Raw genomic sequence first — 21772 nt, forward strand, 5'->3', positions numbered from 1 at the left:
CATCATATCCATCTAAGCAATAATGCAAGTTTTTTACACTATTCTATAGATTGCCTATCACGTTCAGATAGTTCACTTGATCTGCAGCAATGAAAACACATCCTGGTACGCCACCACAACCTAAACACTACAAAGAAACAAATTATCTCAATCAAGAAATGGCATACAGGTAAGCTAAAACAACCACTTTCAGCTCTCCACACATCAACTTGTTTAAACTTGGTGGTTAGTAAAGTTGAATTGAATAAGATATTTATTCCCATCATTATTTGTCTAATGTTGCAGGATTTATTTACCGTGTGAATGAGGTTGAAGTGGATAGACCGTGCTCTTGAGCATTCTTACACATAATTGATGAAGTTTGTGTGCAGATTGGGTGCAAGAAATATATGGTGAAGAACTTGATAATGCCAATTTAGTGCGTAAAGTTGATATTGGTCTGTGGCAGTATCCATTCTGTTTACAGAATGACTTTGCTGAACTAAATGAGGTTCTTAAGACATTACTTATTTAACATTTTTTACAAAGTATTTACATAAATTACTATTGTATGAGAGGAAAAAACATGGTCTATCAAGCATCTCAAATTCAGATACTAATTTTCCCTTGCACATTGTGCAGTGTCCATGTAATCAGTATGTTTTTCTTTGTCATTTTTCTAATTTTATTCATTTGATTTTGTTCAGGTATGGAGTCATCTTGAAGGTGGTAACTGTCCAGGTCAAGCAATTGGTGTCAAAGTGCGTCTTGATTATGCGTTGATGGGATTCATTCCAACAAAAGCAATTAGTGATAAACATGTTAAAAACCAAGAAGATAGAGTGAAGGTAGGTTTAACATAAATACCATTTATCTTTTAATTGTAATTTGTAATATTTATTGCTATTCATAATATACACAATACATTATAATTTAAACTAACAAAATCTTACAGAAACTAAATAATTAAACTGTATGGTATATCAGAGGCTAACACTTTAAGCTGGGAAGCTTGTTTCAGAAGGGGTCCTCGACAATTATTAAATGAACATCTAAACATTTGACTAACATATAAAAAAACATTAAAAAAAAAATAGGATATAATTTTGTCATATACTACAATTTAAATTACTTTAATTAATAGATGAAATAGCAATATAGTATTTTATTTTATTTATTTTATAATAAATATTGTATGATCTTTTCAATTCCTAAGACACCTGTGGGCGGATTTTGCACATTCCATTAATTTCATTTTGCTATCGTTTTGTTTTTAGCAGCTGTGATATATTTTCATTACTATTGTTTTTCAGAAATACAATTGATTTTAAAGCTTGTTTTATTACTATATTTTACCACTATATTTTACGAATACTGTTTGAATATTGTGGTACATTTTTTAGTGAGTGTTAGGGTTAGGGTTATATTTGGGATATAAAGGGGATACAAATAAGATTTGTCAAATGGTTTGACTTCACCCTAAATCTGAGGCAGGGAGGGATTTTTAACCACAATGAACGCTGTGACATATCTAGTGGAACAAAACTAGGGAGGCCAGTTCAAATCCCGCTAATGGGCATTGTCCCGTCAAATACGCCCGGTCAATACTAGATTCCTGAGGGCACTGGAATATCGGGACACCCCTCCCACCCTTTCATTTCACGGTACCCGGATAACATCTACTGTTAGTTCTGGAATTATTGCAGCGAATTCCAGGGCCCAGGTGACTCCTCAGGCTGAACAGTCTAATATGAAGGGTAACACTCTCGTGGGTACTGCCAGCACCTCATCGGCGTATACCCGGCCGTACACCTTGTCTCTCACAAGCCCCAATACCATAACAGGGGGGTCACACACCAGCAAGGCGGGCATCTAGAGAGGTACCTTAGAGATGCCATGTTGACTGAAGCAGGGAAGGGACATTTCTACAGCCACAGAAGTCAACCAGGTGGAGGAGAGTGAAGTCAACGCTGCATACATATGTTCCGCAACCAGTCATGATGAACCTGCTTCGGCAGTCATCTGGTGGATGTTAGAAGCGTCCCAGGCTGACCTCTCCCACATCGAATTCGCACAGCTGTCTTCTCTCGTCATCCAGCATCAAGAAGTCTTTGCTTTGCATCAGTTTGATTTTGGCACTTTCAAAGATATATTGAGCATGCCATAGATACGGACAAGGCATCGATACGTTATCTAGAAACATCTGGTTCTCCAAGCTTGATGCCCTATGGGGGTACTGGCAGATCCCAATGAAGGAGGAGGACCAATTTCCTTTGGCCCTTACACAACGGTGCTTGTGTTTCACCTTTAGACACCCTAAACATCGCTACAAATGTGCTAACTGGGGCTGAGAAGTCCAAGCTGCAGCGATTGTAGGGTACCGCTGCCTAACTATTTTTATGTTCTTGTATCTCCATAGGTTGATTTCAGCACAACCGATATCCGGTTGACGCAACGACAGGTAGAGGGAAGGTGGCGCCCCCTGTCCGTAGATGAGCAGGAGGAAACCCGGTGGGGATTGCTCGTTGCTGCACCTACCCCAGCACCAACGGCGGTCATTGAAGAGGTTACCAGAGTGGAGACTTCTCTCGCATCGGTGACAGAACCACCATCAAGCACCCCAACAGCGGATCCACAACCCCAGCGGAAAAACCTGTGTGTCCCACCATCTTCCTGCATGCTTCAAGATGCCAGCTGCCCCACAGAAGACACGAACCAAGTTGTGCCTGCTGCGGAAGTATGCTACCGACCTGGTCACCCAACTCAACAACGATCGAGAAGGCCATCAGTCCACATATAGGCGGCAGACGACCCTGGACCTGATATTTGACCAACAAGCAGCAATAGGAGGTGAGCCACGGGAGGGGTTTACCCTCGTGCCACTCAATCACATCCGGCGGCCCTAATCCACTGGCGCTACAGTATATGGTTGAGATGGCCCAGCGAATGGATTTTACCAGGATGAGCCAGCTAGCCACCGAAACTGAGGCTGAGAATCCGCTCGCCCAGCCACCCGCCGAAACTGAGGACGGGACTTCCCTCCACCAGCCACCAGCCACCCGGCCTAAGAACGCCGCACGAAACTCGCCAACCAAGAGGAGGCACAGGTCACCGACCTCCTCTAGGCGGGGGACGAAGAAGGCAGTACACACTACACTAGGATCGGTTGACGGCCATTTCCATCCGGAGCGATTCTTGAGCGACACTGACAGAGACTTTACTAGCTGAGCCAGCTGGATCTCAGACGAAGCCGGTACGACCTGTCGGGGGTGTAGCTATCTTTTGCGACCCTCCTTCCCTCCTACCCTTCAGCGGAGGAGATCCATCGCCTTCGGTGAGATGGGTATGAGGTGGGGGTCGGGGTGACCCGAAGAAGAATATATTTCCCGGTCAACTCTCCCGACTGGTGCGCTCCAGCATTCCCTGAGTGCTCAGGGAGGTTGGCCTGGACCACTCTGTTCCAGTAGCCGGACAGGAGATGTTGCGCTGCCTTCTCGCACAGGGTTTTTCACTACGATATCACCTAGCGATCTGCCTGCACCTGAGAGGCAGTCGTCACAACAATCCAACGGCAGAGACGTGCAAACAGAACTTCCTGAATATCTTGCAGATAGCACGGATTCCAAGGGGTGTCGATAACTTGCCAACGCAGGTAACGAAGTCCATACTATAGTCACCACCAGGTAGGCTTACTTCATCAAGGCTTCTAGGAATGGATGACGAGTTGGGAGCAGGAACGCTAGTAGACCAAACCCAGTACCGTCACATCAACCGATTCAGTTCAAAACCAGTTTAAGGTAAATTTTACATTAATTTATATTCTATCCACTCTACCATTTTCATATGAAGATATTGTGGAACCACGTCTGGTCACAAGTTCAATATTGAATATCGAAACGTGGCAGGCTATAAGCACTTGACCTTTGACAAGATCACCTAAAATTTATAAATTTAAACTTACGATACTTATTATTGTATATTCAGGAATAGCCGCTCCATAATCTCCAGGACGCTGAGCAAGACCCAGAAAAATGGCCGGGAGAGGTCGACCATTCCGGCGGCCTACTAGAATTTTAAGTTGTTTTTTATTTTTTGTGTGGTGCACTTGTTTCGTTTATCATTAGCATTAACCAGAAATGATCTTGTTTTTGTTTTCCAGCATAACCACCTGAGCACCAGCCCTGGCCCTACTAAAATCGGGGGAAGTGTAGTGAAATACCCCTCCGCAAAATGGTTCAGTCTACCGAGTGACCCAAGGTCATGTGCGTCATCCTAAAGAGATTAGTGGTCTCTTTAGGTTAATGAACGGATCAAGTACGCACAGAATAATAGACACCACGGACCGGAATAGGAACTGTGTGTTTACCATGCATTATACGAGATACCGAAAGATTGTAGTATTAGCCACTGGGCAATGAATCCGAAGAAGGCAAGCCCAGTTCAAAAGGTGAGCTACACTTCTTTCTGCTAGTCTTGTTTGTACTCTCGGCCGTTTTACAACAGGCCATAAAGAGGACAGCATAAAGAAAGCTAACTTATCAAGTGAGTAATTAACTTGTTTAAACCTGGTGATTAGTTTAATTGAAAGTTTAATTGAATAGCAAGATATTTATTCCCATCATTATTCGTCTCATGTTGCAGGATTTATTAGTTAAAGAAACACTTCTAAAACAATTTACCAGGAATTTATTTACCGTGTGAATGAGCTTGGAGTGGATATAAATCGTGCTCTTGAGCATCCTCACACACAGTCATTGATGAAGTTTGTGTGCGGACTGGGCCCAAGTAAAGCAGGCACAAATAATATTAAGGTATGCCTACCTAAAGAAAAATACATGTATTCTCTATAAAATATTTGGTTGTTGAATTATATCTACTCCTATTATGCTAAATATTATTTTATATTTATTTTATTTACTGTTTTAATTTGACAGACATTAAAACAAGAAAACCAAAGGCTTGAGAACCGGACACAGCTTGTGACAACTTGCAATTTGGGTCCCAAAGTATTTATAAATTGTGCTGGTTTTATTAAGATTGATACAGCAAAGATAGGAGAAAGGTAAACATTCAACATAGCTACTTTTATATCAGTTAATCAGGGGATATGGTCATCACCTGTGATGTTAATCCCCCCTGTTGTCGCTGTTTTATGCCAATAAAATGTATAAATGAAATGCAATATTCAAGCAATAATGCAAAAAAAAATTAATAAATGGAACCTCTTATTAATGTTTACAGTACTGAGGTGTATGTGGAGGTACTCAACAGTACACATGCACACCTGGAGAAATACGATTGGGCACATAAGATGGCAGTAGACGCTTTAGAGCATGATGAGTCAGCTGTGGACGCTAATCCTGCCGATGCTTTGAATGAAATTCTTGATAATCCTGATAAGCTAAGATTCAGATTTGGACGTTTTTGCAGACGAGTTAAAAAGACAGGTAACAAACATAATGTTTATTACAGTTGTAGTCTAGACTTTGTAGCATGGATGGAAACTCGCCTACTATAAAGTTATTCTTTCTACCATATGTCACATATATTTCATTTGTTTTGTTTTACTAGAACTATGGAAGCAAAAGAATTACTTTGTATGATACCCGTGCAGATTTAAACATTCAATACAAGGATTTGTGATCTTTATTCCAAGAAGTGACCAAGCGATTCCAGATGTTGACCAAAGAAACATCGGCCACATTTTATATTGGTAAGCTACAGTGAAAAATCTATATGTTAATGCTACTAAATTTGTTGCATAATTTTACGTATCTCCTACCAAAACCGCTGAATGATACATGCTCACATTTGTCAAACTCGTGTTTCTTGATGGGTGGTACACGATAGGCTATATCCTGAATTTTGAGGATAAACACTAAAACAGACAAATAACACTTAACAGTAATTTGACGTCTCAGCAGCCATTTTTCGCCAGTTATGTCACATATCTGTAATATTGTAATAGCGCCGCCTAAAGTGGAAAAAACGGGTTATCTATGAACCTGAGTCCGTGTAACTTCATTTCAATGGCGACGAAGGAAAATCAATAATAAAATACAATTCGCTGCTACACAATAGATGAACATTGCTTCAATAGATCGATCGTATAATATACAGCAGAGATGGCGACGAATCCATTAATGCGCCTTCCATCCAGATGCAGACAAATCGTCGGTAGGGCCTAGATGAGTTAAATGGTTGGCACGGCTAGAAAACTACCTAGTCTCCATGAATATCAATGCAGATCAAAGAAAATTGTCGTTGCTCTTGCACTATGCTGGAGAGCGGGTACATGATATCTATGACACTATGAAAGATAATGATGACAATTACCAAGTAGTAAAACAAAAACTGAGTGAGAACTTTGAACCAAAGAAAAACATTCAGTATGAAATATTTAGATTCAGAGAAGCTAAACAGAACCCTGGTGAAAATCTGGACACGTACGCAACCAGGTTGAGGGCATTAGCTAAATATTGTGAATTTGGTAACACCAATATAGAAATACAAAGCCAAATAATACAAAGTTGCCTGTCAGGGAGATTACGCCGAGTATTCAGAGACACAAATATGACACTAGACTAACTATTAGATATGGGAATAGTATTAGAAATGAAAGGCAAAAAGTGTTGAGAAAGTGACCAACAAGGCTGATGAAGTGAATGTGGTGAAACATAAACATAAATCTCACTACGAGAACAAGAAGGAGACTGGTACAAAATGCAGAAATTGTGGAGGCAATTTTCCACATAAAAATGGGAAAACCTCATGCACAGCATTTTAAGAACATGCTACAAGCGTGAAAAGAATAACCACTTTTCCAGTGTGTGTCGACAAACAAAACAAATAAAAAAAGAGTTGACATAAATGATACAGATGGTCTACCAACAATTGGCATCACTTTGCATATAGATGGAAGAAATATCAACCTAATGACAGTGCTAGAGCCTCAGTAAATTTAATAGATGAAACCACATACAAGGCAATGAAATACCAAACGAAGCTCCAGAAAAGCTCAGCTAAAATCCATCCATATGGTACAAAGGCGACTATTCCTATACTGGGAGAATTCACAGCAAACACTAAAAGCAACAAGAAGATAGGAGTTGCTATATTCTATGTTGTCAAAGGCGATACAGGATGTCTACTTAGTTACAAAATGGCAAGAGAACCTAATTCAAACATGATAATCAATGACCAACACACCCCAAATAAGGAAGAAAACACAAGGATCGTTGATGAATACCCAGAAGTGTTTGGTGGCATTGGCAAACGAAAGAACTACCAAGTTCAGCTACACATTGATGAAAAGTATCCAACCACAGAAACAAGCACACAGACTGATTCCATTTAAGAAAGAAAGTTGAAAACGAATTAAAGATGCTAGAAGAACAAGATATAATGAGAAAGTACCAGAAGAACCAACACCATGTGTGTCACAACTCGTAATTATCCCAAAGGTTAGGCATCGACATGAGACAGGCTAACGAAGCGATTCAGAGGGAAAGACCTCAATGATTGATGCGTTTCATGCGCACATTAAAAAAGGCCATAGCAACAACAAGAGAAGACGGACTACCATGGGAGCAAGGACTGTGCATATTCCTGATGAGTAAAATACTATTTGGTACACAATTTAAGACAAAACTACCATACCAAGCAAAATACTGGTAGATCCCCAAGAACACCAGCAAGAAGAATCAATAAGCGATAAAGATGACAAATTAAAAGAAAAGATGAAAATGTATTCAGACAAAAACCTACATACAACAACTACTAGAAACATGCAGATGGAAGATGTTGTACTAGTTTACAACTCCATATGAGAACCAACCTTACACAATAATAAAAACCAAAGGATCCATAATAACAACAAGAAGAGGAGATGGTTAAATCATAACCAGAAATTCATCACAATTCATACCAACCAAAGCAACAACCAACAGTGAAGAAGATAATTCAGATATGTTAGATGATGACATCAATAACCTACCCACTCATGTAGAGTTGAATAAACATGTTATCTACGAACGTGAGTCCGTGTAACTTCATTTCAGTATCAACTTCCTCTGTTGTCTACCACAATGGCCGGATCTGCAAATACCATGCCGAGCCGCCAAATTAAAAGAGAGTTTAGTCTCAGCAGCCAGCCAACCGTCTTGACTGATCGCATAGTTGGAGTTTTAATTAATTACACGTATTCCTAGAACATAATGTATTTCGTAAATCACGGTTACCTCTTGTTTTATTTCAAGTTCGTAAGCAGCTGTAGTTTTATTATTCCAATACTTTACATCTTTCTATAAATTACCAATTCATATTTTATCATTGCAATGTTTTAAACTGCTGCCTGATTGAAAAAAGTTCAATGTGCATGTCCATCTCATGTACATGCATGTTGTAACTTTCTGATGTGCACCCTAGATTAATATTCACACACCACAATTTTTCTTTAGGGTCTTTTATTTTGGTAACGTCTTACGTAAATTCACAATAAAGTTCCATATCCAGTATTGCTTTAAATTTTGAGCTTACTGATATTTCAAAGTAAAGGAATACTTCATGTATAACAAAATCAATGGCCGTAGCAAATGAGGCCATAAAGAAAGCTTAACCAATCCAGTGAGTTTACAGTTTGCAATGAAGTGGTTGCTTGTTTAATGTATAATGTATTGTTTTTGTATCGCGATACTACGAGAGGCTTTGTTTTGCTATATCTCTGATGGAAGGGTGTTAAATATACACCATTGTTACCAGCTATCAAAAGAGAACATTGCTAGTATAGAAATAATAATAATAAATGAAAACTTGTATAGCGCCGGTGTCCCCCACCCATGTGGAGCTCATGGCGCTTTGGGAATTAGCAACGTGCGAGTACATCAGCGAATAGCGATGTCTTCAGGTTGGTCTTGAAACTGTTCAGACTAGTGAAGCATTTAACTGTTGCTGGTAAACTGTTCCATACACTTGGGGCTGCAACATAAAAAGATCTCTGACCCCACTGATTTTTGGCTCTACGCTCTTGAAGATCTCTTTTAGAAGTTACAAATGAGTGTACAATCAATTCAGCTGTTTTCTTAAGATTAATGCGAATATGACCAAGGTTCCTGATTGATATGCATGCTGCTTTAGATACAGTTATTTGTAGTGAGATTACTATCCAGCATGATTCCCAAATTCCAGACCACCGATGAGGGAGCGATATTAGAGTTTCAGATTCTAATATGCGTGACGTTGATTTTGGATATGTTACATTTAGTCCCGACGATGATAAACTCGGTCTTTCCATCATTCAACTTTAGGTAATTTGTTGTCATCCAATTGCGAACATCTTCTATACAGGCTTCCAACTTACTGATTGCTGGAGCAACATCCCTCTGCACTGGATTTACTGACACATAAATCTGTGTATCATCTGCATCATCTGCATAGATATGGAAATGTAGAATGTGTTTGCGAATAATGTCTAGTGTATAAATGGACAAATTCTGTTACACCCGAGTAGCCCTGCCTGCAGGCCTTGGCTAGGCACAGAGCCTAGCGATTAATATTAATAAAAATGCTTTGTTTCCATTTTGTTATAGGGGAGTCGATGGTCGACCAAATTTCTCACATGATAAAAACAACGCAAATCAAACAGGTTGATACTTGTCTGGCAATTGATAACATTGTTGTTTATAAACATATGCTAAATATGATTTTATATTTATTTTATTTACTGTTTTAATTGACATTGAAACAAGAAAACCAAATGCTTGAGAACCGGACCTTGACAACTGATGTATATGTGGAGGTACACCCGGAGAAGGCACGTAAGATGGCCTGCCGATGCTTTGAATGCTAATCCTGCCGATGCTTTGAATGCTAATCTTGCCAATGCTTTGAATGCTAATCCTGCCGATGCTTTCAATATTATAAATTAATTTAGAAAGAAATATAAACGAACCAATTGTACCAATATTTTATCATATAAATTGTTCTTGATTGTATTGCGCAATAGATATGAGGTTAATATGAATAAAAGTAGTGGTGAATGCCACAAAAGAGGGAAAAAAAGAATTATTTTGTATATCAGTACCTAAATCAGGCTACTTACATGCAGGCTATTAGAGCGTGGGGTATGTGGATGTCCAAGTACAAGTGGAAAGGTTAAAGGTCAAAGTTCAAAGGTCAGAGTTGAAAGTTCAAAGGTTAATACATAACATTTGACCTTTAACCTATGAACTTTGACCTTTAACCTATGAACTTTGACCTCTGACATTTAACACTTCTACTTGGAAGCAGGTTACTTGTTTATTTATGCTATATATGATTATATAGCAGTCATGTCAACAAATAAAAGGGTCGAAATTTAGGCATTTTACTCTTTTTTTATTAAACATAATGCTAGTTGTTGGCCGTCCAATATGGACGGGTACCATCTTTTACAGTACAATGCAGTATATACGCAAAAGTAATTGATTAATATTTGTTTATATGTCCGTTATTTTGAGTTTCTTGTAAAAGCATCCAAAGTATATTAACATCAGCTCTGATCGGAGAACAGCGACTTAGTTGAAGTCTTTATTTGTGGTCGTTTGTCTTTAAGATGAAAAACAATGTATGCTTCCTGGTGGCGTAAGAAAGTAAATATGATTGCAGCTTCATCCTCCTTGTTTGTACCTCCTTGTAGGCCTACACCCCTGAAAAGAAATGACACAAAACGAACAATTAAAAATCCACAAAATAAAAACATAATGTCTTAAGCATCAAGTACTTCACAATATTTTATATAAACAAGCACGAACGTGCGATACTCGGGGATGTAACGTCACATACACATCATAACCTAGCTACCAAATACAGATATATTCCGAAAAGTTACGTCACATAACAGGAAATGGCATAATTACGGTAAATTATGAAATCTTATGAAAGTTAAATGTTAAAATGTATTATTACTGGTCCTCAAGTTTAACTGGAAACTGAGGAAATTCGGATTAGATTAGGATTAGGCCCTCCATGGACCCACGGCAGCCAGCAGTGCAGCGCCTACCAGATCAGCACACCGGGAGACGATCCCCTACTCTTTTCGAATAGTGTATCAAGTTCTTTAACGTGCACTGTTAAGTACACGGGACCAACGGCTTTACATCCCATCCGAGGCAATGAGAGTAAAGCATCTTTCCTAAGGATGCAATTAGTATGGTACAGATAACCTCAAACCCATGCCTATCACATGCTAGTCCGATATTACCATTACACCATCACTCTCTGGTGTATATACAGCACCCGCCGATATTTCTAGACGGTCTCCCATCCAGAACGCAACCGGGCCCAACGTTGCTTAACTTCGGTGATCTGACGAGAACCGGTGTTTCAACGCAGTATGGCCGTATATTTTGCTATTTCCGGGAGCAGAAGTGACGTCATAAATACTGTTTACTGTATATATTCTTATTCTCCAAGTCAAGACCTTTGAAATGACACCAAACACGGCTATATTACGATGACATCGTTTGGCACCAAGGTACCATCTTCGAGACCATCTTTGAAATTTAAAAATCCATTATAAATCGCACTTTTTTCAATTGGTACGTTTAAGACGTCATAATTCTGCATCCGGTTGAAGTACGAAAATGTTCTCTCTATAGCTTTGTTCACCTATTACCCTAGTATATGCATGCCATGTTTCAGAGCCGTCAGACGACGCGTAAAGAACTAGTAGGAGTTTAAAGTTGGCTCAATAGTGTCCGGATGGAAGAAGAAGAAGAGAAGATGAGCGAGTCCTAGACTCGGGTACCCCGAGTAAAAATCAGAATTACAAGCCACTCTTAGCCGAATCGTCCTGTCACACCTGGGTAGAATAATCCCACATTAATAGCTATTGGATTGCCTATATGTAGCAGCTTGAGAAGCCTAGTGTTATCGGAGGGGAGGAAGTGGAGTCAATTTGGTGTAAAATGTATGTCCATATGACTGTCCGTTAACAAGTTATGAATTTACTTGGCCACTGAAAGTAATATGGTCACTGCACTGTGTTATTTAGCTACGCTAACCCACTTAGCTTTACTATAATGGTTCAAATAAATGTGATCTTTTGTGTTGAATAATAATTTGTATGTTTCTTTTAAATGTCATCTTAATTTCTGATTATAGCGTAGCGCTTTATGTCAAATCTAATCTTTTACATTAATGGATGACTTAAATAAAATTACTGACACCACCGAAAGCATTGTAATTGAAATTAACTATGGAAAAGACACGATTATATGTGGCGTGCACGAATGCAATAATAAAAAGAAACAAAGCTACTTTTTGGGCGATTACAACATTGATATTATCTCTTATAACTCTATTAATGTCCAATCCCATGTTGATACAATGCTCTCTGAATCGGTCATCCCTATCATGAACATGCCAACCCGCATAACAGAGGAAACAGCATCAATCATACAAATATTATAAAGAGGACTTTAAAATAAGAAGAATAATATGAGAAAAACTTGGAGAAAATCATTTAATAGTCCCATGACAAAAAAACGGCTGAAATGGCAAGTCAGGGACATTAAATACATTGGAAATAGGGTATCTAATTTAATGTTTGTCAGCCAGTCTCTGATCTTGACGTCATGAAATATTTAAATGATCTCAATTCCAATAAATCAAGTGGATATGATGTTATTGAAGCAAAGTATTTGAAAAGTAATTGTGATATATTTTTCCAAAATAAATTAAAGTTAAGCAAAACTATACCGGTGCTAAACAATTCTGGGGCGGATTGCTATGAGCGGTCTTAGCGCTTAGCCGGCTACATTTCGTGACGTAGCAAGTAGTCTTTATTATAGACCATTGCTATACCGCAGTCTAACCTGTAAGCGGTCTTTAAAATTAAAGCCTACTCGATGGCATCTTAAAACAGTCCTAAACCTCTCTTTTTGTTCCTTATACTTATTAATAGGGACTTTACGAAACACGACTGTTAGGGGAGGACAACGAATGCCCTGTGTTCCCTAGAGCGTAAAATATATATACATACAGTCAACATAGCCGTTTTACTAGTTACACACCCTAGCACGAAGAGACGACAACTGACAGTATCTCTCTCCATCCCCTGTCTTGCGGCGTGGGGCCCTTTTGGAACAGCATAGGCCTAGCATATTGCTTTTAACACAGCCATTATAACCCAATAAAAATGTTATATCGTTAAACAATTAAATTAGAAGTTCAAATATTATATTAAAGATGTATTGTCCCCCAAAAACATGAAAAATGAAGATTAATTACATCAGACTTTGAATAGGTTATTTTGTAGTTTGAATAAAGTTAATCACTTCCGTAGAAAAAAAACCGAAAAAAATAATGTTTTCACTTATAAAATAACATAATAAATGGTTAAACTCAACCAAAAATCCATTGGCTGGCAGCCAATTTAGCAAATTTTTGCTTTAAATTACAGTTTTTCAGGTAAATAAATTTTGTTTAGATCTAATTTTTGGTCAAAGTGGATAACTATTATGTGACATTAAAATGGCATATGCAACAAAAAAAATTGTAAAAATTATTTTTCAGGGGGACAATACATATTTAAGGTTGTATGTACATTATTTCTATTCGTAAACGGGAAAATGGCAACTTTATTGTCCTCAAAAAGTTAAGATGACGGAATTTCATGTTAAGCTCTGCCCAGTTAAAGTTCATGCATAAATTATTCATGAGCACAGTCCTGTGGCTTCCCGTCGTGTTTCGTAAAGTCCCTAACGATCATGAAAGATGAACGATTGAACAAGTTTAAAGTGTTAAATCAAATAATAACGGTGATCTTCTTATATAAGCCTAGAATAGATTGTCTCGTGTAGAAATCTATGTATTGTTATGATTGTGAATTGAGCAAGCGTGACAAACATTACCTTACTTGATATTCTACCTGTAAAGTACGCCCTCAATTTGTTACTGTATGCAGTTTTAGCTAAGACTCTTTTATAGCAATGGTTTATAGATGATAAAGTTGGTGTAATGCCAACTTAAGTGAAATTGCCAAATTAAGTTCGTATGGTCTGTATCACGCAAAGCTAGGCCACCTAATAGCAAACTAATCGTGTTATGCATGATTGGAAGGCTACTCGTGTCTGCATGTTATGCGGACAGGTTTTGGGTAAATTCACCTTTGGCGCTAAAACTTTAAGGTCAGAAACATTTATAGATAATTTATAGAAGATAAATAGATAATGGAACCTAATTTTGCAATAAAAACGTCGTCTTTGGTTGTCAATCTGTTCATAGGTTACGTAACGTATAGAAACGTACCAGTTTTTTTTTTACTGTACCGCAATAAATAATGGTACCTAATTAATTCAGCATTTTTGTCAAGTTTCAACACTCTTTGATGTTGGAAACATTCCCTAATAATAGATATTTCAATCAAGCTAACACTTTTTACCTTGATGACGGGAACATTTGAACATAAATTCGCAATAATGGAGCATAAATTTGGAATGAAGTCTTGTCATCTAGCTTGTTCACATGATGTGGAAAAAAGTTTGGATGGGATGAGGGCAGTGAGAGAAATTCTAAGCAACTATTAAATACATAGCACTACTTATTTTTAGGTCGAGAACAACATGCATTTTGCAATAATGGAACCTAATTTTGCAATTAAGTGTCATTATCTTGTTTCTTACTGTACAATGTTGGAAGAAAATTTGAATGTGATGGGTGAGCGAAATTTCTAAAATCTACATTAACATAACAATACATTTATTACCTCGAAGTTGGAAACAACTTAAATTCGCAATAATGCAATGGAACCTAATTTTGCAATGAAGTTGTTTCATCTAGTTTGTTTATTATGATGTGGGAAAAAGTTTGAAAGGGAAACCAAGTCAATCGTGAAGCTAAACTATTACGTAAAGATCATTATAGAAATAAGATCAGTAACTTTTTCAGATCTGATAGTCGTACTAGGTGGAGTGGCGTTTTTTAAACCTTGTTGGTTCCGATAAATGGATTACTAATTTAGCCAATGAAGTGTGTCAGGGTGACCTTAATGTTCTCTCTATTAATGATTTCTTTATTTTACAAACGTCAAGATTTAATAAACTGTTGCCTTAAGTTAGAGATACTAGTATGTTAAATGAACTAGTTCCCCCGAATCTGATTATTGAGAGAAATAGTATTGAGCATAAACTCAATCAGATTAAATTCAATAAAGCACTTGGACCAGACATGATTTTTCATTGATTCTGAAAGATAACAGTAGCATAATTGCAGGTCCTCTATGTGCTATCTTTAATTCTAGTCTCAGGGAAGGGGTTATACCTGATATTTAGAAATGTGCAAATGTAGTGTATATCCCGAAAGGTAGTCCACCTAGAAATATTAACATAACATTCATTACCTCGAAGTCGGAAAAAACTTAAATTCGCAATATGCTATGGGACCTTATTTTGCAATTAAGTGTCATCCAGTTTATTATGATGTGGGAAAAAGTTTAGATGGGATGGGATGAGTGAAATTCTAAGCAAGCTAAATAATAATATTATTTTGAGGTCGGGAACAACATTTGCGATAATGGAACCTAAAGTTGTGTCATTATCTCGTTTGTTTATAACATGTGGGAAGAAAGTTTGGATGGGATGAGTTAATGAAATTCTATGCAACCTACATATATTCAAGTAAATTTTCTTTTGGATGATCCAAAGTCAATAAAAATCGTAAAACTTTTACTTTTTTACTCTAGCTTTCGCTGGTCAACGACGCAGCTTAATCATGAGTGAGTCTCTGTGACTTGGACTTGTTGCCATTAGATCTCGTATATGGTATATCGCTATCTATGGATCGTTCAGGTTTACCCAAATGGGATTGTCGGGGCCTCCTCTTTAGTAAGTTGTTGTATAATTTTGGGAGTTTCAAACCGCCGTCGTCTCTGTTCATAGTGTTACCATGTTTTCTTATTTTTATTGATTCTTTTATTTTCCTGTCTTTCCATGAAGATTCTGTGCATAGTATTTTTACGTTCCAATTTGGTAAATGAGTGTTCATGTGATCGGTGATGGCTGAGTTGTGAACAATTTCTGAAGCTGAATTTCTGGCTGAACGTGTTAAAATACCTGTACAATGTGAAGTAACATCTGCTTTGTGTTCTTTTATCTTTGTGGATGAACACTATGAACAGAGACAACGGCGGTTTGGAACTCACATCACATCATAGCACTGAGACGGCTCTACTGAAGGTTAAGGGTGATATCGTACAAAACATTGCTCAGTGGAGAGGTGTATTGTTGGTCTTGTTGTGTTTTAGTACAGCCTTTGATACTGTTAGTCATTCAATCCTGCTTAAGGGTCCTAGTCATAGTTTTGGTTTTCAAGGCACTATCCTTAATTGGTTTCGGTCGTATTTGTCTGGTAGAACATCAAGTGTAAACATCAATGGTTGTCAGTCTAAATCACTTAGGCCCATATGCTTTCACTCTTTACACTATCCCTATTGGGCAGATATTACGCAGACATGGTATTCAGTACCATATGTATGCTATTCAGCTATACGTTCCATTCGAGCCAAAGGATACTGAATCTATAAATGTTGGTTTTCTAGAGGCTAAGCAATGCATTAGTGAAGTGAAGCAATGGATGAGTACCAACATGCTGAAGTTAAATGAAGAGAAGACCGAGTTCCTTGTATCTGTTGCACATCATCTCAAATGTCACATGCCAACTATTACATTGCAGGTGTGTGGCAAAACCATTAGGCCAACGGACAATGTTCGGAACTTGGGTGTCATCTTCGACTCTTCAATGATGATGTCTACACACACTCTGAGACTTTGTAGTAGCCTGAAATTCCATATCCGGAATATTTCACAAATCCAGAGATACATTGACACCAAACTGTGCCATACAGTAACCAGGGCAGTCACTTTATCAAGATTTGATTATTGTAACACTTTACTACTCGGATTCCCAGGGTCAGATCTTGATCACCTTCAACATGCTCAGAACTGGGCTGCCAAGATCATCTATGGTGGTAGGAAGTTTGACCATACCTCGCCATATTTACGTCAACTACATTGGTTACCGGTGCGGGAGATGATTCAGAGTCTTTATGATGGTTTATAAGTGCATCCAACGCCTGGTTCCAGACCATCTATCAACCTGCTTGCCGTTGCATTGCTCTGGGTGCATTGGTTTAAGGTCTGGAAATAATAATACCCTGCTCCAGGATTTGGTACCAATCAACTCACTTATAACCTCACATCGCCGGACTTTTTCTTATGCTGTACCTTATTGCTGGAACAACCTACCTTGCAATATCCGTTCGGCCGACAATACTGCAGCATTTAAGAAAGCTATTAAGACATATTTATTTCCGATAGACTAGGTTTTTGGTAGGCATAGACGCCAAACACCACTATGGCACTTTTGAATACTGTCCAGGCGGGCCTTGCACCTTAAATTGCAGGTAGTTTTATTTTTTTATTGTCATTAACAGGTTGTCTTTGGTTAGCCTATTTCCTGTTTAGAGTCTAGATAATTTTAATAATCAACTAACTCTCAAAGTGCTCTGATCTTTACGAAATAGCGTTATATAAATGTCGCATTATATTATTGTTATTATTATTATATATAATAATTTTAAAATGTAGCATATTTTCCACCATTTTTGTTAATTTACCTGTCACTTTTAATGTGCTCATATAACATGGTTTCTAGTTGAAAAATGAATAAAATATGATGAAATTGCTAAAGAAAGGTTGTAAAACAGAATCGGACAAAAAGAGTGTGCAGATTATACATGCAGTGCACATGCTAATTTCTGCGTACTCATGGCAATTTTTAAACGCTTAAAATTGCCTGAAACGTACTCTAAATTCGTCAAAAATAAATTTTGAAAATTGTAAGCGCGTGGATGTATGCGTTATATGTGCTACGCACGTAATTGTATTGTCATATGATGAAATATGAAAATATGGACTGGAATTTATGAGTACCAAATTTGGTTTAATTATAATACAATCTTGTGAAGATATGATTACAAACGTTTTGTTAATTAATTTTTTATTGCGCACCATGAAAATATAACCACATCGTTTCCTGCCGATAAGGATTACTCTGAAAAATTGACGTAGCTCAATATAATTGACAGACAAAATAGTGCTAAGGAAAGAATAAATGAATATAAATGTATGTGCATGATAATGCATATAACATAATGGGGTGGGTGAAATTCTAAGCAAGCTAAATACATAACTAGTTATTTTGAGGTTGAAAACAGAACCTGAATTTGCAATAATGGAACGTAATTTTGTAATAAAGTCATCATTTCATGGGATGGGGGCGGTGAGAGAAATTCTAGGAAACCTATTAAATACATAGCCCTGATTATTTTTAGGTCGGGAACAACATACATTCGCAATAATGGAACCTAAATTTGCAATGAAGTCGTGTCATTATCTCGTTTGTTTATATACCATGTAAACACAAAAATTTAGTCCTCACATTTAGTACGATTGGGAGATTAAAACAGAATCCTTAACTAATAACATTATTTATTAAGTTTTGCGTACAAATGACCAAAAAAGCCTTACCGCTATCATCCTCATTGCTTTCACTATCAACATCTGAATTTTCATTATATTCAGGAATTTGTACATTTATTTTCTATTTGTTTTCTGTGTTCATTCACTTGTTCCATAGAAGCTGAAATATAAAATATAACATTTAGTAATGGAATACTTTGTTTATTATAACATTTTCTGTAATCTATTCGTAGAGTATCATATAGATAATAGTAAACTCGATATAAACTCATCACTTTGATATTTATCCGCATGATAAACGCCACATGCACTTCTACACGGTAGAACATTGGACATAGAAAAAGATTATGCCAAATTATGACCTGAAGAAAATAACATTTTGTTAATAGTGAGCTATCTATTTTGTGAGATATCTATACAGATACATACTACATACAGTGTAGCATAGGGGAAATTACGGGACCCGCCTTTTATTCCAATTTTGAACATGATAACGTCATCAAAATTAAACACGAAGATAGCAATTTTTGAAAGAATTTATCTGAGCAACAACATATTAACGTGTTGAAAAACTGTGGATTCGTAGATGAGCGCTCTTTTCAATGTGATGAACTATGACACAAAAGATGAAATACGCCTTTTTAAATTCATGTCACAACATCCGATTTTTACATGAATTAATTATCTTGCAGCCACTGGTTATTATCTGGTGGATGCCACTTAATTATCTTGCAGCCACTGGTTATTATCTGGTGGATGCCACCTAATTATCTTTCAGCCACCTGTTATTATCTGGTGGATGCCACTTAATTATCTGACGGATGCCACTTAATTATCTGACGGATGCCACCTGTTATTATCTGGTGGATGCCACTTAATTTTTTTGCAGCCATCGGTTATTATCTGGTGGATGCCACTTAATTATCTTTCAGCCACCGGTTATTATCTGACGGATGCCACTTAATTATCTTGCAGCCACCTGTTATTATCTGACGGATGCCACTTAATTATCTTTCAGCCACCTGTTATTATCTGGTGGATGCCACTTAATTATCTTGCAGCCACCAGTTATTATCTGACGGATGCCACTTAATTATCTGGCATCCACCGGTTATTATCTGACGGATGCCACGTAATTATCTGGCATCCACCGGTTATTATCTGACGGATGCCACTTAATTATCTTGCAGCCACCGGTTATTATCTGGTGGATGCCACTTAATTATTTGACGGTTGCCACTTAATTATCGATGGATGCCACTTAATTATCTTGCGGCCACCGGTTATTATCTGGTGGATGCCACTTAGTTATCTTGCAGCCACCGGTTATTATCTGGTGGATGCTACTTAATTATTTGACGGTTGCCACTTAATTATCGATGGATGCCACTTAATTATCTTGCGGCCACCGGTTATTATCTGGTGGATGCCACTTAGTTATCTTGCAGCCACCAGTTATTATCTGGTGGATGCCACTTAGTTATCTTGCGGCCACCAGTTATTATCTGGTGGATTCCACTTAATTATCTTGCAGCCACCGGTTATTATCTGGTGGATGCCACTTAGTTATCTTGCGGCCACCAGTTATTATCTGGTGGATGCCACTTAATTATCTTGCAGCCACCGGTTATTATCTGGTGGATGCCACTCAATTATCTTGCGGCCACCTGTTATTATCTGGTGGATGCCACTTAATTATCTGACGGATGCCACTTAATTATCTGACGGATGCCACCTGTTATTATCTGGTGGATGCCACTTAATTTTTTGCAGCTATCGGTTATTATCTGGTGGATGCCACTTAATTATCTTTCAGCCACCGGTTATTATCTGGTGGATGCCACTTAATTATTTGACGGTTGCCACTTAATTATCGATGGATGCCACTTAATTATCTTGCGGCCACCGGTTATTATCTGGTGGATGCCACTTAGTTATCTTGCAGCCACCGGTTATTATCTGGTGGATGCCACTTAATTATTTGACGGTTGCCACTTAATTATCGACGGATGCCACTTAATTATCTGACGGTTGCCACTTAATTATCGACGGATGCCACTTAATTATCTTGCGGCCACCAGTTATCATCTGACGGATGCCACTTTAATTATCTTGCAGCCACCGGTTATTATCTGGTGGATGCCACTTAATTATCTGCCGTCCACCGATTATTATCCGACGGATGCTACTTAATTATCTTGCAGCCACCGGTTATTATCTGGTGGATGCCACTTAATTATCTGACGGATGCCACTTAATTATCTTGCAGCCACCGGTTATTATACGGTGGATGCCACGTAATTATCTGGTGTCCACCGGTTATTATCTGACGGATACCACTTAATTATCTTGCAGCCACCGGTTATTATCTGGTGGATGCCACTTAATTATCCGACGGATGCCACTTAATTATCCGACGGATGCCACTTAATTATCCGACGGTTGCCACTTAATTATCCGACGGATGCCACTTAATAATCTTGCGGCCACCAGTTATCTGGTGGATGCCACTTAATTATCTTGCAGCCACAGGTTATTATCTGGTGGATGCCACTCCAAATAACCAAAAAAAATTTTAAACCTCATTTTCTTTAACTTTGCCTAGGTTATCTCTCTAGGCTAGGCCCTCCGGTCCAAGCCTAGCCCAGCCAGCCAGGCCTAACTAGAGTAGAAGGCCTGGGCTAGCCTTGAAGGAGAGGAGAGGCCTAGTAGGCTAGCTAGGCCTAGGCTAGCCTTAAATTAAAATAATATTATCAATAAACTATACAACAATTCTTACCTGGATCACTCTCTAATTCTAACCACCTTTCGTTCAAAATGTTGATGGGCATTATCTCCATGATTCACTGAATTTTAAATCATTATTTACAACAACAACGAGAATGATGTATCTGGTAAGCCGGTATTACTGATATGGAAGGCAAAATTCGTCAAACAAGGTATTGATTTAATAATATGGAAGGCAAAATTCGTCAAACAAGGTATTGATTCAATATTATGGAAGGCAAATTTCGTCAAATAAAGTAGTGATTCAGTATTATGGAAGGCAAATTTCGTCAAATAAAGTATTGATTGAGTATTATGGAAGGCAAATTTCGTCAATAATAGGGTATTGATTGAGTATTATGGAAGGCAAGTTTCGTCAAATAAAGTATTGATTGAGTATTATGGAAGGCAAATTTCGTCAATAATAGGGTATTGATTCAGTATTATGGAAGGCAAACTTCGTCAATAATAGGGTATTGATTGAGTATTATGGAAGGCAAATTTCGTCA

General features: G+C 37.9%; 2 protein-coding genes, 1 long non-coding RNA gene and 1 pseudogene across 3 annotated transcripts in view; 2 read left to right on the forward strand and 2 right to left on the reverse strand.

Moving 5' to 3' along the window:
* LOC144856007 (transcription elongation factor SPT6-like) overlaps positions 1 to 5690 on the forward strand; it is an 85553-nt gene extending 79863 nt beyond the window's left edge. The window contains exons 3-6 of the mRNA XM_078713984.1: positions 4725 to 4790; positions 4914 to 5041; positions 5221 to 5426; positions 5551 to 5690. Coding sequence (XP_078570110.1) covers positions 4725 to 4790; positions 4914 to 5041; positions 5221 to 5426; positions 5551 to 5582 — 432 coding nt within the window. The 3' untranslated portion in view covers positions 5583 to 5690. The remainder of the gene's footprint in view (positions 1 to 4724; positions 4791 to 4913; positions 5042 to 5220; positions 5427 to 5550) is intronic.
* Positions 5691 to 6967: 1277 nt separating this feature from the next.
* On the forward strand, positions 6968 to 7336 carry LOC144855211 (uncharacterized). The gene has a single exon (XM_078713021.1). It carries the CDS (start codon positions 6968 to 6970, stop codon positions 7334 to 7336), a length of 369 nt encoding a protein of 122 aa, XP_078569147.1.
* Positions 7337 to 10344: 3008 nt separating this feature from the next.
* Positions 10345 to 21391, reverse strand: LOC144856008 (uncharacterized). The gene is made up of 3 exons (XR_013614892.1): positions 21277 to 21391; positions 18532 to 18657; positions 10345 to 10647 (listed from the first exon to the last, which is right to left on the reverse strand). It is a non-coding gene; the product is annotated as an uncharacterized LOC144856008 (long non-coding RNA).
* Positions 11242 to 11362, reverse strand: LOC144856600 (5S ribosomal RNA; annotated as a pseudogene).
* Positions 21392 to 21772: the final 381 nt, after the last annotated feature.

This window comes from Antedon bifida, chromosome 11 (assembly GCF_963402885.1).
Source record: "Antedon bifida chromosome 11, ecAntBifi1.1, whole genome shotgun sequence".
Classification (NCBI taxonomy): domain Eukaryota; kingdom Metazoa; phylum Echinodermata; class Crinoidea; order Comatulida; family Antedonidae; genus Antedon; species Antedon bifida.